This window comes from Hesperophylax consimilis, unplaced genomic scaffold (assembly GCF_061612785.1).
Source record: "Hesperophylax consimilis isolate HC1 unplaced genomic scaffold, BYU_Hcon_1.0 scaffold_41, whole genome shotgun sequence".
Lineage (NCBI taxonomy): Eukaryota > Metazoa > Arthropoda > Insecta > Trichoptera > Limnephilidae > Hesperophylax > Hesperophylax consimilis.
In genome coordinates, this window is record NW_028301271.1 from 246161 (window position 1) to 262345 (window position 16185).

At 35.9% G+C, this 16185-nt stretch overlaps 1 protein-coding gene across 1 annotated transcript in view; it reads right to left on the reverse strand.

The window, feature by feature from the left end:
- Positions 1 to 16185, reverse strand: part of LOC149408925 (protein APCDD1-like) — a 115387-nt gene that overhangs the window by 82516 nt on the left and 16686 nt on the right. The window contains exon 3 of the mRNA XM_089650291.1: positions 11071 to 11227. Coding sequence (XP_089506417.1) covers positions 11071 to 11227 — 157 coding nt within the window. The remainder of the gene's footprint in view (positions 1 to 11070; positions 11228 to 16185) is intronic.

Genomic DNA, 16185 nt, shown 5'->3' on the forward strand with positions numbered 1-16185 from the left:
TAAGACTGAGTTTCTCTGGGCAGCCACAAACAAACGTCAACATTTCATAGACAATTCACCTATTACTATTTCCGGCAGCGATATCATCCCAAAAACAACAGTTAAACTTCTCGGTGTCAATTTAGATTCAGACTTTTCGTTTAAAAGTGAAATAAATAGGACTGTAAGCACCGGTTTTTTTCACCTAAGACAACTCAAGTCTGTCCGAAGAAACCTTCCTACAGAAGCAACAAAACTACTTGTCAACTCTTACGTAGTCTCACGTCTCGATTACTGCAACGGCATTTATGCCAGCCTTCCAAAATATCAAATTGACAAACTTCAATCAGTGTTTAATGCAGCAGCACGGCTCATAACCGGGGTTTCAAAATATTCACACATTTCAGAACACCTTCGTAACCTTCACTGGCTCAAGTGCCCTGAAAGAATCCAGTACAAACTGTGCTGGGTGGTGTTTAAATCCATCAATGAAATGGCCCCACCCTACATCTCTGAACTATGCGTCCCGGAAAACACTGGTCTGAGGCAGTCAACGCTTAGATCAGCAACATCATCAGCTGTAGGCAGACTGATAGAACCTAAGCGCAAGCCAAATACTAAGTTTGGTGATCGCGCTTTCGGAGTATCTGGGCCGAAGGCTTGGAATAAACTCCCTCCGGAACTAAGATCCATAACAAGTCCAACAGAATTCAGGTCTAAACTGAAAACTTACCTTTTTGAGCTGTCGTACCCTTAAATTAAATATACCATTCCTAAGAGAAAGTCCAGTTGTATTCAATTTTTCAATAAAGTCCTAAATCCTGTATCTAAATTCCGCCAATAAACAATTTGATAATGTTAATAGTGTTAATCTCAAGTGACCTACCAGGTAAGTATTGTACTGTATATTTTCTCCATAAGTAGTTAAGTAAGAACATAGATTATAAGTTTGTACAGCGCCCTTGAGGTGATTTTGCACAAAAACGGCGCTATACAAGTCATCCAATTATTATTATTATTATTGGGTATTGCCTTGGTCTCTTTTCTTTTACAATCAATGTCACTCTGTTGAGTGTTTGCTGCAGATTGTTATATGGATTTTTGTATATCCTAAGGTATGAGCTTAACTTACTAGTTTCTGTTTTGCTTTTTAGTACCATTTGACTTTGGTCATGAACTGATTGATAAATAGATAGGTATTGTGTTATGTAAACCCTATTCTGTCCACCTTGATCGGCAGGTATTTATAGTTTTATAAACCTGACCTGATTTGACTTTCGCAAAAAGAATAATTTGAATATTATTCTTGTTTGACGACTCTGTTACTTATTGGTATTTCTTCGGAATTGTAAATCCTGGTTCAATAACGAACGATAAAAAAAAAAAAAAAAATGATGGATAAATAATCCAATACAAACCCCTACTCTGGTCACGTCTAATAGACAGTTTGTAAACTGATTCTATACTACTAATAACACAGAACAGTATTTTCTTGTGTACTAATTTTGCCTACTTTGAACTCCATTGTTCTGAATTGTAAAAAAAAAAATGTATATCTATAAAGTTATTTTCATTATCTATAATTGTTTAATTTTAAGTATTGTTTAATTTTAAGTTTTGTCATAAGAATGTTGTCATAAGATTTTTGTCATAAGACTGTTAAACCGGATGGACTTAGTTAGATAGGTTTCTCATTTTGCTATTTAATTATAGCGTAAATTCAGTGCAAGTGAGGGCTGTTTAACCACCCTAAAGTGAAGCCTAATTGGACTTTATTTCCTGTGCAAGGAAAAGTGATCTTGTTTTTTTTCTTTATTATTAAGAAAATTATTTTTAAGAAATTTAGTTTTTAAGAAACTTAATTCTAAGTTGTTATTTTAACTACTAATTATTGTTAATGTTTTCATTTTTCTAGATACCTGTTGGACTCATAGTTTAGTTTATTAGTGGTCTTAGTTGTTCATGTTTGAGGGCAAACATTTTGTGGGAAGGGGGGAATTGTCACATAAATATTTGTGACAAGAGAAGTTCTTGCTTAATTGGGTTTATTTTGTCTATGGGTATTTTTTCGAACTTTGGCAATATTTTGAAGGAAGGAAGTAGAGTTTTGTTTATGGTCACTTCCTCCCCGGCCTGCCTTGCCGGTGGGTCGGTGGATCCAGTCACTCTCCTTTAAAGGGGCTTGAATCTGAGTTAATCATGTGAATAGGAGTTATAATTTCTTTTAAAAAAGGCGCGGGGTGTTTATCCATTCACGTACAGTTCGTGTTTGTTATTATTTTAGTGGGGAATATGGAATCCCGCTTTTATTGAGTGTTGGCCGATGGTCATGTCGGAGTGCTCGTGTTTCGGACTTGAAACCGAGATTGGTTTGGTCCTGGCTGTGGCTGGTTGTTCTCGGCGGAGTGTCCCGCTGCCACTAAGAAAACGGATTGCTGTCTTGGCTCCGTTGAAGAGTCTGGTCGACTACCACGTGCTGCAGGCCTGATGCCCCTGCAGGCGTCCATTGAGGTAGTTGCTGTCCCGCTGCCACTAAGAAAACGGATTGCTGTCTTGGCTCCGTTGAAGAGTCTGGTCGACTACCACGTGCTGCAGGCCTGATGCCCCTGCAGGCGTCCATTGAAGGAGTTGCGTCCTCCTGCTTCCTCCAAGAGAAGGATGTCCTGGCTTTCGACTCGGGTCCGTTCCCCGCTGCCGAGAGCAAGTCTTCGTTCCCCATTCGTCGTCGTTCTTTCGTTTCACGTTAAGTTAGTTTAGTTTAATTCAAGAGTCCATCGGGTATGTGCCTATATTTATTTCTATGGTTACATGTTTATCATCTGTACTCCTTGGTAGTTGCTTTTGATGTTTCAATATATCTTCCATTAAGAATTCACTCCTTTTTTTATTTATGATCACCTAACTTACTTGACAGGAAATTATTCCCACAATCTTGAGATGAGATCTCTGCTCTACCGTTTCCTTTTAAACATTGGAATGTACCTACCTAACATTCCTTACATTACAACAGATCACTACACTTTAATTTTTAACATCCATGCAAAGGAAAATCGACCATCGACTCAAAATTTTACGGGGAATAGACATGTTATACACTACAACGAATTAAAAAATTCACTAAAAACTGAAACCTGGGAATTAATATATAAAACTGAAAACCTTGAAGATGCTTGGAAATTATTTATTAAACTATTGCAATTAAAAATACAGAACCACACCTCAATAAAAACTTACACATATTCACACAATAAAATTATCAAAAAAGCATGGATCACACCTGGCCTACTAAAATGTATAAGAAAAAGAGACAAGATCCATCAGCAAGTAAAAAATTATCCATACGACCTTTCCCTAAAACTATTTTACAAAAATTATAGAAACATCTGCTCCAATCTTACTAAATCGGCCAAACATAATTATTACAGATCTAAAATTCATCAATCCAATAATAATCCAAAACTTATCTGGCAAATAATTAAAGAAATCACCTACACAAATCAAAACAAAACAAACCCATTGGAAGAAATCAACACAGAGAACGGTACACTCTCGCTCAACAAAAACGTACATCAACTAATTAACTACACAAACAAATTTTTTGCAAACATAGGCTTGAACTTAGCGAATAAAATAACCAAACCCCAACACTATAACCCGAAAATAAACAAACACCCAAATCCGCATAGGCTTAAATTTGCTCTAAAACCAATCACTAAACAAGAACTAATTCTAATATTTTCTAAATTCAAACCAACATCTTCATCTGGTAGTGATGAAATCACAACGAAAACATTAAAATTTATACAAGATGAAATTACCGAACCGATACTCTTTCTAATAAACAAATCTATTACGGAAAGCAGATTTCCATCACAACTCAAAATAGGGACTATTACACCAATCTTTAAATCAGAAAATCGTACAGATATCAATAACTACAGACCAATCACAATTCTGAACACATTATCTAAAATCTTAGAAATAACAGTTAAAACTCAACTCGTCGATTACCTAGAATCAAATAAACTATTATCACCAAAACAATTTGGTTTCAGAAAAAATCTAGGAACATCCAACGCCATAGCCTTAGTAATTGAATATATTAAAAATTCTCTAGATTCACCTAAAAAATGCATTGGAATATTTCTCGACCTTTCTAAAGCCTTCGACACAATAAATCACTCACTTCTTTTCCAAAAACTAGTTAACATAGGGATCACTGATAATGAACTGATATTCTTTAAAAACTACATGGGAAATAGAAAGCAAACTGTGAAACTTAACAACATAACCAGTGAGTGTATTGATGTCAAATTCGGGGTGCCTCAAGGAAGTATTCTGGGTCCGATTCTGTTCCTAATTTACATTAATGATCTAACACATAGAATGTGACGGAGAAATCATCAGTTTTGCGGATGATACTGTTCTCCTTATAAATGGGAATAATTGGACAGAAACATTTAAGAAAGCAGAAGACACACTAAACAGGATTAAAAAATGGCTAGACTACTATTCACTTACACTAAATGCTAATAAAACCAAATTCATCACTTTCAAAATAAAAAATACAAAAAACTCTGAAGAAAACCTTAACTTGAAAATTCATAGCCCGCATCACTTAAATGAGCATTGTAATTGTCCCTCATTAAAAAACGTTGACCATATAACGTATCTAGGTCTAAAAATAGATGAAAATTTAAAATGGACCAATCACATTAGCTATTTAGATAATAAAATTAAAAAACTAAGTTATTTTTTCAAAACTATCAGGAATGTGCTCATTAAAAAAGACTTAATCAAAATCTACATGGCTCTCTGCCAATCACTGTTAGAATACGGTATTATCGGATGGGGCAGTGCAAATAAAAATATACTAAATCCACTAATTAAATCTCAAAAAGCCATAATGAAAATTATACTAAAAGTTCCTGTAATAACTAGCACTGACGAAATCTTCACCAATTTTAACATCATGTCAATTAAACAACTATATTCTAAAACTATACTCATTTACATTCATAAGTACAAAACCCAAGAAAAAACAACAAACACGTACAATAGAAACACTAGATCTCATGGTCATAAACTTATCCAACAAAAAAGTTTCTTATACCATAGTATTAAACTCTACAACAAAATACCACTTTCACTCAAAAACCTCAACACTTTAACATTTAAATCTGAAATAAAAAGCTGGATACTTAACATAGGGAGAACTGAAATCGAAAATTTACTGAGATCAAACACAGACTAAAACAGAATCAACTGAACTACACCAAAAACACTTCATATATATATAACTATACAAAAAAACACTTCAGATATGTATATATATAAAAAAACATCTTACTTATTTTAAAATTATAAAAAAAAAATTATACTGCATGATAAATGTTCATAATTTAATCCATATTTAACTTTGATGTAATATTAATATTTTAAATTAATTATACATAATATGTAAATGAAATCCTCAGCACGGGAGATCCCAGTGAGGATATCATTATATCTCTTTGTTACACAAAAATATATATATACATTGTTATACAACACTTATTATTATTATTATTATTATTATTTTTGACGTGAAGTTCAAAAATAAAAACAATAATGTTACATTTATAATTGTTGCGGGAGGTTCAGATCTAATTGTAGGTAGAGATTTCATGGATATTTTTGGGTTAGAAATCGCTTCAGTACAAAATACAATTAATTCGGTGGACCCTGAAGAGGAATATAAGGATAATTTTATTCGTGAATTTCCGGATGTTTTTACTGAAAAGCTGGGTAAATTTAATAAATTTAAGGTGTCTTTTAAGGTTAATAAAGATGCGAGTCCAATTTTTTTTAATGCTAGGCCGGTTCCCTTTTCAATTAAAGAAAAAATTGAGGCGGAATTAAAGTCTATGGTAAAAGACGGGATAATATCACCGGTCACGAGTAGCAATTTTGCATCACCGATAGTACCTGTCGTAAAGAAGAACGGTAACATTAGGGTTTGCGCTGACTTCAAAAGAAGTCTTAATCTGATTACAAATTTGGAAAAATATCCATTACCCAAGATAGAAGAGGTTATTCATAACCATAAGATAAGTTCAGGTAAATTATTTGCGAAACTGGATCTAAAACAAGCATACTGTCAGTTAGAATTGGAGGAACATTGTAAAAGATTTACATGCATTAATACGCATTTGGGATTATTCCAGTTTAATAGGCTGGTCTTCGGTTTCAATTCGCACCGGCAATTTTTGCGAGAACTATAGCGAGTTGTTTGCAAGATTTAAAAGGCGTGGCATTTTATTTAGATGACATTATAATTTCAGGGATCAATGAGCGGGATCTTGAGAATAATATTCGCGCGGTGTGTAATCGCTTAAGAGAATGTGGTTTATGCGTCAATACGGAGAAATGTGAATTTTTTGTTAAAACAATTGATTTTTTAGGATTCGTAATTTCGGAAAAGGGTATTCAACCTCAAAGTGACAAATTAGAAGCTATTAAAAAAGCACCGTATCCAGCAGATGTTCAACAATTAAAAAGTTTATTAGGATTTTTTAATTTTTATAGGAATTTCATTCCGAATATGTCTTCAATCTGCGAACCGTTACATAATCTCTTAAAGAAAAATACGAGGTTTGAGTTCGATCAGAGGTGTTCAGACGCTGTGGACAAGATTAAATGCCTAATGAGTAGTAATAGGATACTAACTAATTACTTTCCTAATTTACCTATTAAGGTTAAACGCAACGCTCGTTGTATTCTACGTGTTCACAGATGGCGTTAATTAATTAATTTTGTTTAAATACGCTTTTGCAAGGTATTGCTTTACCATATTAAGACAAATTATTTGTTTGCGCCCTCATATACGCAATATGAATATGAATAAATAGTTTTGTCTATATAAAAACTCAATTCTATCGAGAAAGGCATACAAATACAATATTTTACCGATGATTCAATCCAATATTGTATTTGTATGCCTTTCTCGATAGAATTGAGTTTTTATATGGACAAAACTATTTATTCATATTCATATTGCGTATATGAGGGCGCAAACAAATAATTTGTCTTAATATTGTAAAGCAATACCTTGCAAAAACGTATTTAAACACAATTAATTAATTAACGCCATCTGTGAACACGTAGAATACAACGAGCGTTGCGTTTAACCTTAAGCTATATACTGATGCAAGTAGCTCGGGGCTCGGAGCTTCCTTGTTCCATAGTTTCGCGGATGGATCGTTGAGACCAATTGAATTTGCGTCTAGAAGTTTAACAAGTGCGGAAAAAAATACAGCATCCTTGATTTGGAAGCTTTGGCTATTGTTTTTGGGTTAAACAAGTTTTTTCGCTATTTATATGGAAGAGAATTTACATTATGTGTAGACAATATGCCACTAATGAGGATTTTAGGAGAAAATAAACACATACCGGTGTTAGCAGCTAATCGGTTGCAACGTTATGGGATCATCTTGGCAGGGTTCTCATACAAAATTGAGTACGTCAAATCAGCTAATAATCATGCGGATTATTTATCGCGTTTGCCGTTGGAAAACTCAGAGGAAAAATCGGAAGACGATCTAGGTTCCGATTTCATAGGCTATATAGAAAAGTGTGAACACTTAGATGTAAAGCGTATAGTCGCAGCGACAGGCTCAGACCCAGAAATTCAAAGAATTTTAGGGCATCTTCGTAGAGGGTGGCCCAAGTGGGTAAATCGCGACAGTTTTTTATGGAAATTCTGGATTAAAAGGAATGAATTATCTATTGAAAATGATTGTTTGTTTTGGCAACATAGAATTATAATTCCAAGTTCGCTTCAGAGTATAGTTTTAGATTTTTTACACAGATCGCATTTGGGCATTGTAAAAATGAAGGGATTATCCAAAGGTTATTTTTGGTGGCCGTCAATGAACAAGGACTTAGAGAAAATCGTTCAAAGTTGCAAAGATTGTGCAGCAGTTAGGCCGTTACCACCTAAGAGTCATTTATCAGTCTGGCCTAATTCAGGATCAGCATGGAAGAGGCTGCATCTGGATTATTATGGGCCAATTTCGGGGAAAATGTTTTTAGTTATTTGCGACGCTTTCTCAAAATGGGTAGATTGCGTGGAAATACCGAAAGCAGACTCAAGTCATACGATTAATGAGTTGAAGAGAATTTTTTCAAATTTTGGGTACCCGGACTGTATTGTAACTGATAATGGAACCGTTTTTACTAGTCAGGAGTTCAAAGATTTCTTAGAGTATAATAATATTGAGTTTTTAACAACGCCAGTGCGTCATCCCCAAAGCAATGGGCAGGTAAAAACAGTGAAGAATTTTTTAAAGAAAATTCTTGTTAATAATGTATTTAAGTCAAATTATAAAGATAGATTATATGAATTTTTAAGTGATTATAGAAATATTCCACATTCCACAACTGGAATTGAACCCTCAGTGCTAATGTTTGGTAGGAGATTAAAATCAACCTTTAGTAGCCTTTTACCTAAAAGTTTTGAAGAAAACGTAGCAACCTCGACAGAGAATTTAGCGAATGCGAATATTAATCTTACTAATCTCCAGAATTTGGCTGAATTTAAACGAGCTTTAAAAACAAAATTATTTAAAAAATCTTACCATTTATAAATTTTAACTTCTTTTCAATATTTTATAATAAGCCATATTCTTAAACTTCTGGTAATTGTTTGGTTTCGGTTGTCTCCTTATTGTACCTTTTTAAAGTGTATGCTCAGAAAATTCTCATTTCTGAGCACAAACTGCCTCCTGTTTTACATTATGTTTTAGTTTTAATATTTGTGTTTTGTCCTGTCCTGCTGTTATTGTTATTCTAAGTTTTGTCATTACTTTGTATAAACAGTGTATTTAGAGTTATAATATTAGATCTGTATTGGGTAAGGCACACTGTAGGAATAATTTTAAGAACCATTAATACTGAATTACCATTTTTTTTAAAGTTTGTTATACGAGTAGTTAAGCGCACTTGAAGTGAAATGACACTAAACTGCGCTATATAAATTCCATGTTATTATTATTATTATTATTAATAAAGGTCAGGAAAATCAGTTTAGGAATTTCGGTGGGGTTGTTTGTAGAAGTTTTCAGATAGGTCAGAAGTGTTTAGCGAGAGACTTCAGACAAGTGAATAAATGTTCTTGGGCAAAAGGAATTGTTGAAAAAAGACTGGGAAAAAAACTGTATATTATTAAAATTGTGGGGACACAGATGTCGTGGAAAAGGCATATTGATCAACTGAGAGGATGTTCGCAGCACAGGGAGGAAGAGGCAGAGAGTGAACCTTTCGCCTCTGATATGACGAAATGCTGGGCAGATGAGGTTGACACGTCACTCCTTTTGAGAGATTTTCACCGGTGTTCTCCTGATTTCAGGTCTCCAGGGAGAAACAGAAGCCCACCATAAAATGAACCAGCACCATGGGCGGGACGACTTCGTCCCAGACGTCTTTGAAATGACCTCCAGGAAAAGAATCAGCTACTTATAGAGTCAACATCTTTTTGGAGTAGAGTCAGTGCTTAATGAATTATTTAATTTTGTGTGTAATGATATATTTTCAAATATTAAGTTCTTGATTTTAATAATATTGATTTTAGTGACATCTGTTTGCGATTGTATAGATTCGTGATTTTAAAAATAATACTGTAACAATGAAATATCGTAGACAGGTTTCTAGTTTAGCAGGGGGAAGATGTTGTGTATAAAGCTTCGGGCTTTCAGACACAGATGGCAGTGCTCTTAGTTTTAGCCTCCGACGACAGAGGGCGTCTCAGCTTTAGGTTAGGTTTCATTGGAATCCCACGAGGGGACCAAATCTAGCGAGTACCGATAAAGGTTGACCAACGCGGTTATATTGTACACGCGATATTCTAAAATCTAAATAAACCAGTTAATAAAAAGTAACCTATTTATTACTGAAAGAGGTATCTTCCATCCAAGGAGTGTTGGGAGTCTGTGGCAAGTCCACGGCTGTATATCCTGAAGGATAGAACATCACACTAATATATTGTGAATATGTCTTTTAACAGTATCGAAGACAATCAAAAATAGACAATATTATGAAAAATATTTTGTCATTGTGTATTAAAAACGTAATGATATATTGTAAAATGTCAAATTCATTGAATTTGACCGCGGCACACCTGTAACCGGCTCACGGCACACCAGTGTGCCACGGCACACCGGTGGTTGCGGAGCACTGACTTAGAGCGTCTAGAATCACCTTGTGCCGCTCATAATGAAGCCAAAATATCATTTAAGCCTTCATTATCGCAAGATTTTATTTAAACTTCGCTGAACGTCTTTTTATTAGCAACTTTGTATATTTTTGATTAAGGACAAGCTACAAATTGCTTCCGTTTTTCTAAAAATAAAGAACAAGAAAGTGCAATGAACTCAGACTACCAAAAAAGGACAAAGCAGAATATTCTTCAAAGGGTAATTATACTATAATGCCCTACTGGAAAGCATAAAAATAAAACCAACTAATACGTTCAAAACAGATAAATGCACTGAAGATATAAACTGATATAAGTGTGTTGTGGGCGTGTCCGTGTGCTCGAAATATCATAATTTTTCCTTACTTCTATTTCTTGAACAGATGTTTTATAGGTCAATGTTATTTCTGTCTAGGAGCCGAAATGTCTGCAAATTGGCGACAGCAGTTTTCTTCTAATTTCTTTCAAATGTACCTTACCTACCTTACACGATAGGGTATTTTCACTGTTTTTTTTTACTATCGAAAAAAATACTATAATGAAGTTATTTTTTATTTTATTTTTACATTTGACGAATAAATTTTCTATTGCGATTTGATATTTGCCATTTTAGATTTACTGCCAAAATGAAATATTTGTTTTTATTCGTGAATATGGCGACGTCGGGTAACGTCGGTGCTTGCCTACTTACCAGCGAGTGGGCGTTTTCTATGTCACAATGACGTTGTAGCCGGTTGAAACTGTTTCGAACTGTGCAGTTTTAGAACGTTTTTAAAATCAATAATTATGAATTAAAACATTAAAATTACACATTTTTAGTACAACGATCAGAAACAGAAAAATAAACAAGTATCACTTACCCTTCAGATACCCATTTCCCGTGTATATTTTCCGGGGAATCCAATACAACTGCGGCCTTCTCTATAGCACTGGCTCTCCTCACTGCCTGCTCACACGGGCCCCCGCCCCCGCCTGTTGCCGTATTCAGCCTGAAGGCATCGCATTGCTTGAAAGAAACTGAAAAAAAATTAAATAAAATAACGCACAAAAGAAACATATTTATCTACATAAAAATAAGAAGGTATATGTAAATTGTAAGGAGCTATCTTGGCGTCGAAACCGTTTCAATGCATTCACAGACTAGCACGTCACTATCATAAACCTAAATAATATTCTAAGAAAAATAAACTCTATTGAAAGGTAGATATGTAAATACAATTGTTATAGAGAGTGCGCTAATAAAGCACGAATAATTTAAAATGGAACAAAAATCTGTCGACAAATGTCTTAAGGCGATGTGTAATATTTTAAATGGAGCCGCTATCAATAACAGCCCTTACGTAGATGGCGATAAGGTTTAAATTCCCGCTTAACACTTTATGCAAGAAAAAAAAATGGCCAAAAAGTGCCTTTTATTTTATTTTGTGGATGTTCAGTCATAAATATATTTTTTTTTCAATCATTTTATAAATAACTCAATTTTCACATTATACAATAAAATCATAACCGAAAATGGGTTCGTAAGCAGGAGATTTTGAACTTTAAAGCCGTTTTCATAGGCCTGTAGCGTCGAGAAAAATCTAGATTAACTAATTAATAATAAACCGCTCGACCTACTTAGTACCTACTCCCGAATTATGTACCTGCAGTCGAAATCACATCGTAAACAAAGCAACCTACGAACCTACGTACTGCAGGCACGTCTACTCGCGACAATACTATCGCGCAGTCAGTCTGGGACATTACGAGAACTCGTCAGAAGGTTCGAGTCTTCCGCCTATGCATAATTGCCACGCTGTCGAAGGTTCCCGAAACACACAGTCCGAGCGAGTGGCCTCGATTTAATTGCAATTTACTACCTACTGTCGCCATCGGCCGTGTAGTATAAATATGCCCGACGCGACGCAGCGAGTCAGTCAGTGAGTCATCAATCTGCCGTCAGTTTACAAATCTCACGAGTGACAACTGGTGCGCCCCGCGCCCCTCCGCGAAGGACATATACCCGGCTTCGCCCGTACCATCATGGACTCTACCGGGACATCATCTTAGCGCCTTGTCCAGATCGCCGTTCCTGGCAAGCGCTACTCGGATTACAAGCGCCCTGGTTCCAGTGTCTCTGACCAGCGCTTCTTCCACGCCATCATGACCACCACGAGGACACGCAGCATCCTCACTGGTCACGCCGCTCCCGTTCAACCGCCTACAAGGTCCGCCGTACCTTCGGCCGTCTCGTCAGCACTGGAGTGCCTGAAGACCTACGTTCTTCGCCAGTGCCTGACCTTCATCGAGTCCCGGTCACCAGCGCCCGGCGTCGCGGTCGACTCACTGAGCCGCGCGCTTGACCAGCACATCACCGCAGCGTCCGGAGTATTCAACTTTTAATAATAATAATAATAATTGGATGACTTGTATAGCGCCGTTTTTGTGCAAAATCACCTCAAGGGCGCTGTACAAACTTATAATACATTTCTACAGTGATCTATGTTATAACTCAACTATTTATGGAGAAAATATACAGTACAATACTTACCTGGTAGGTCACTTGAGATTAACACTTAATTAACATTATCTAATTGTTTATTGGCGAAATTTAGATACAGGATTTAGGACTTTATTGAAAAATTGAATATAACTGGAATTTCTCTTAGGAATGGTATATTTAATTTAAGGGTACGACAGCTTAAAAAGGTAAGTTTTCAGTTTAGACCTGAATTCTGTTGGACTTGTCATGGATCTTAGTTCCGGAGGGAGTCTATTCCAAGCCTTCGGCCCAGATACTCCGAAAGCGCGATCGCCAAACTTAGTATTTGGCTTGCGCTTAGGTTTTATCAGTCTGCCTACAGCCGATGATGTTGCTGATCTAAGCGTTGACTGCCTCAGACCAGTGTTTTCCGGGACGCATAGTTCAGAGATGTAGGGTGGGGCCATTTCATTGATGGATTTAAACACCATCCAGCACAGTTTGTACTGGATTCTTTCAGGGCACTTGAGCCAGTGAAGGCTACGAAGGTGTTCTGAAATGTGCGAATATTTTGAAACCCCGGTTATGAGCCGTGCTGCTGCAAGAAACACTGATTGAAGTTTGTCAATTTGATATTTTGGAAGGCTGGCATAAATGCCGTTTCAGTAATCGAGACGTGAGACTACGTAAGAGTTGACAAGTAGTTTTGTTGCTTCTGTAGGAAGGTTTCTTCGGACAGACTTGAGTTGTCTTAGGTGAAAAAAACCGGTGCTTACAGTCCTATTTATTTGATTTTGTCCAACATCATCTCCTCGTCTCGGCAACTGACTCAATAAACACTGTGAACTTCACCACACGCCTTTCATTCCGTGCCTCTCTCACCATTGATCCCCAAAGGCCTTATACATTATTTTTTTTCTGGGCTTATCCAAATGTATTCTTTTTTATATTAACTCCACACAGGAGGCCTTGAAGAAAATAATTTCCCTCAGGGCCTATGTCATTTTTGGGGATGCTGTTCTACTCGCATTATTTAATTAAAGCATCTGAAACATTTCTGGGCCACCAAATTTTCAAACCAAAAACACATGATTTTGCATTACTACGTAGTGCATCGCCTAAAGTGGCGTTTAGAAACATTGTGAATGTTGTCATACAGAATGATACAGTTAAAAGTGACCGAGGAGGATAGGGTCCCATTAGCGCAGTTGGTAGAGCATTGTCCCGGAAAGACAAGGGTCCTGGGTTCGAGTCCCAGATGTGACCGTTTCCTTTTCTGATTTTTCTGTTTCAGATTTTCGTTTAAAAAGCACTAATATTGTCTTCAATATTTAAATATTACAATTTGAGGTTTTACTCAATAAAGTTATTCCGAAAAATTAATATTCATTCTGGACTTGCAGAAAAGTCAACAGATGTCGCACATTAAAAATAAAAAATAAGATAGGTTTATCTAAAAGACGCTGTCTGGATTGCATTTAGTTCGGGTTGAATCTTGCGATCATACATAAAGATAGTTGCCAATAAAAATGTGCGGTGAAAAAATGAAGACAATGTTGGTAGTTCTTATTCGAAGTATGATACAGTTAAAAGTGACCGAAAAGGATAGGGTCCCATTAGCGCAGTTGGTAGAGCATTGTCCCGGAAAGACAAGGGTCCTGGGTTCGAGTCCCAGATGTGACCGTTTCCTTTTCTGATTTTTCTGTTTCAGATTTTCGTTTAAAAATCACTAATATTGTCTTCAATATTTAAGTATATTATTCTTCATTAAATTAAATACGTTTTTTCTGAAGACAAAAAAGAACAAATAAAAACATATATTTATTGAAATATATATTTTACTGAAGACGATATCCGAATCAGCAAATAAATACATATATTTTTATTCATGAAATAACAAGTTTTCAGTTCGATTAATATGTACTAAACATTTCTGATTGAATTTTTAAATATTTTAATAAATCATTTTTTTTTTTTTTTCACACATCTTCGGATCTACCGGATCGGCCCTGATGATGGACACTGCAACGCTGTCCGAAACGTCGGCTAAAGAAGGAGTTAGCGCAACACGGCATAACACCCCAAAAACAAACAACAAAAATTTTAATAAATCAGTTATTTTGGGGTTGCTTAATTTTTATTTTTATTTTCCCACCATAGTAGGCCTTTGATCTAATTGGAATTAAACTAATAATAATAATAATAATAATTGGATAATTTGTAGAGCGCCGTTTTCGTGAAAAATCACCTCAAGGGCGCTGTACAATTTATTTCCTAGGATCTACATTTGTTATTTAGAAAAGATACCAAAACATACTTACCTGGCAAGTCACTTCCGACAAACACACTTATATTAAAAAGTTTATGCTTATAAAAGATAGAACTGCACGCAGAGGACACTATATCAAAAAACACTGGTCGTCGCATGATCTGAAGTCTGCTATAGTTTTTTTTATTGTAATTTAACTGTATTTTAACTATCTTAAAAACCTACAAATTGTAAGTTGTTATCATTTTTATTTAATTATTTTTACTTATTATTTTTATTTATTTTATTTTATTTTTAGTATTTTTACATTTTGTTAATTTAAATTGCCGTCGACTGTGAAAGTGGAGGTTTCTGAAATTATGGATACGACTGTCTGAAAAGGTGCGTTTTAAGTTTAGACCTAAATTCTGTCGAGTCTGCGATCATTCTCAAATCATGTGGCAGTCCATTCCAGGCTTTAGGTCCTGACACGGCGAAAGCACGCTCACCGAACTTAGTATCTGGTGTGCGCTTTGGTTCCTTCAACCTTCCGATATCTGATGACGTTGCTGACCTAAGGGTTGACTGTCGGGAATTGGAATCTTCTGGAATACACAATTCTGATAAATAAGCCGGAGCCATTCCGTTAAGTGACTTAAATACCATCCAGCATACCTTGAACTGGATTCTTTCAGGACATTTGAGCCAGTGCAGATTTTTAAGATGCTCTGAAATGTGGGAGTATTTAGATACTCCGGCGATAAGCCTTGCCGCGGCGTTGAAAACGGATTTTAATTTGTTGATTTGACATTTAGGGAGACTTGCATACATTCCGTTGCAATAATCTAGACGTGAAACAACATAGGAATTGACTAGCAATTTAGTCGCCTCTGTTGGCAGGTTTCTCCGCACTGCTTTAATTTGCCTTAATTGAAAGAACCCCGTGCTTACAGTTCTGTTCACCTGAGTTTTAAAAAAAAAAAAAAAACTAACTAACCATCACGCCGTTTCCCCGCAGGGGTAGGCAGAGAGGACGGACCGCCAAACAACTCGGTCTTGGCACACACTTCTTGCCTCATTCACATTCATACATCGTCTCATACATACTCTTCTATTATTCTGACTCTTGACAACAACTCAACCTGAGTTTTAAGGGAAAAATTAGTGTCCAGATTGACACCCAGTAATTTGATGCACGTTTTTGGAGTGATGTCACTTCCTGAAATGGTAATTGGGGAGTTTTCAATGTTATGCTGACGTCTGCTT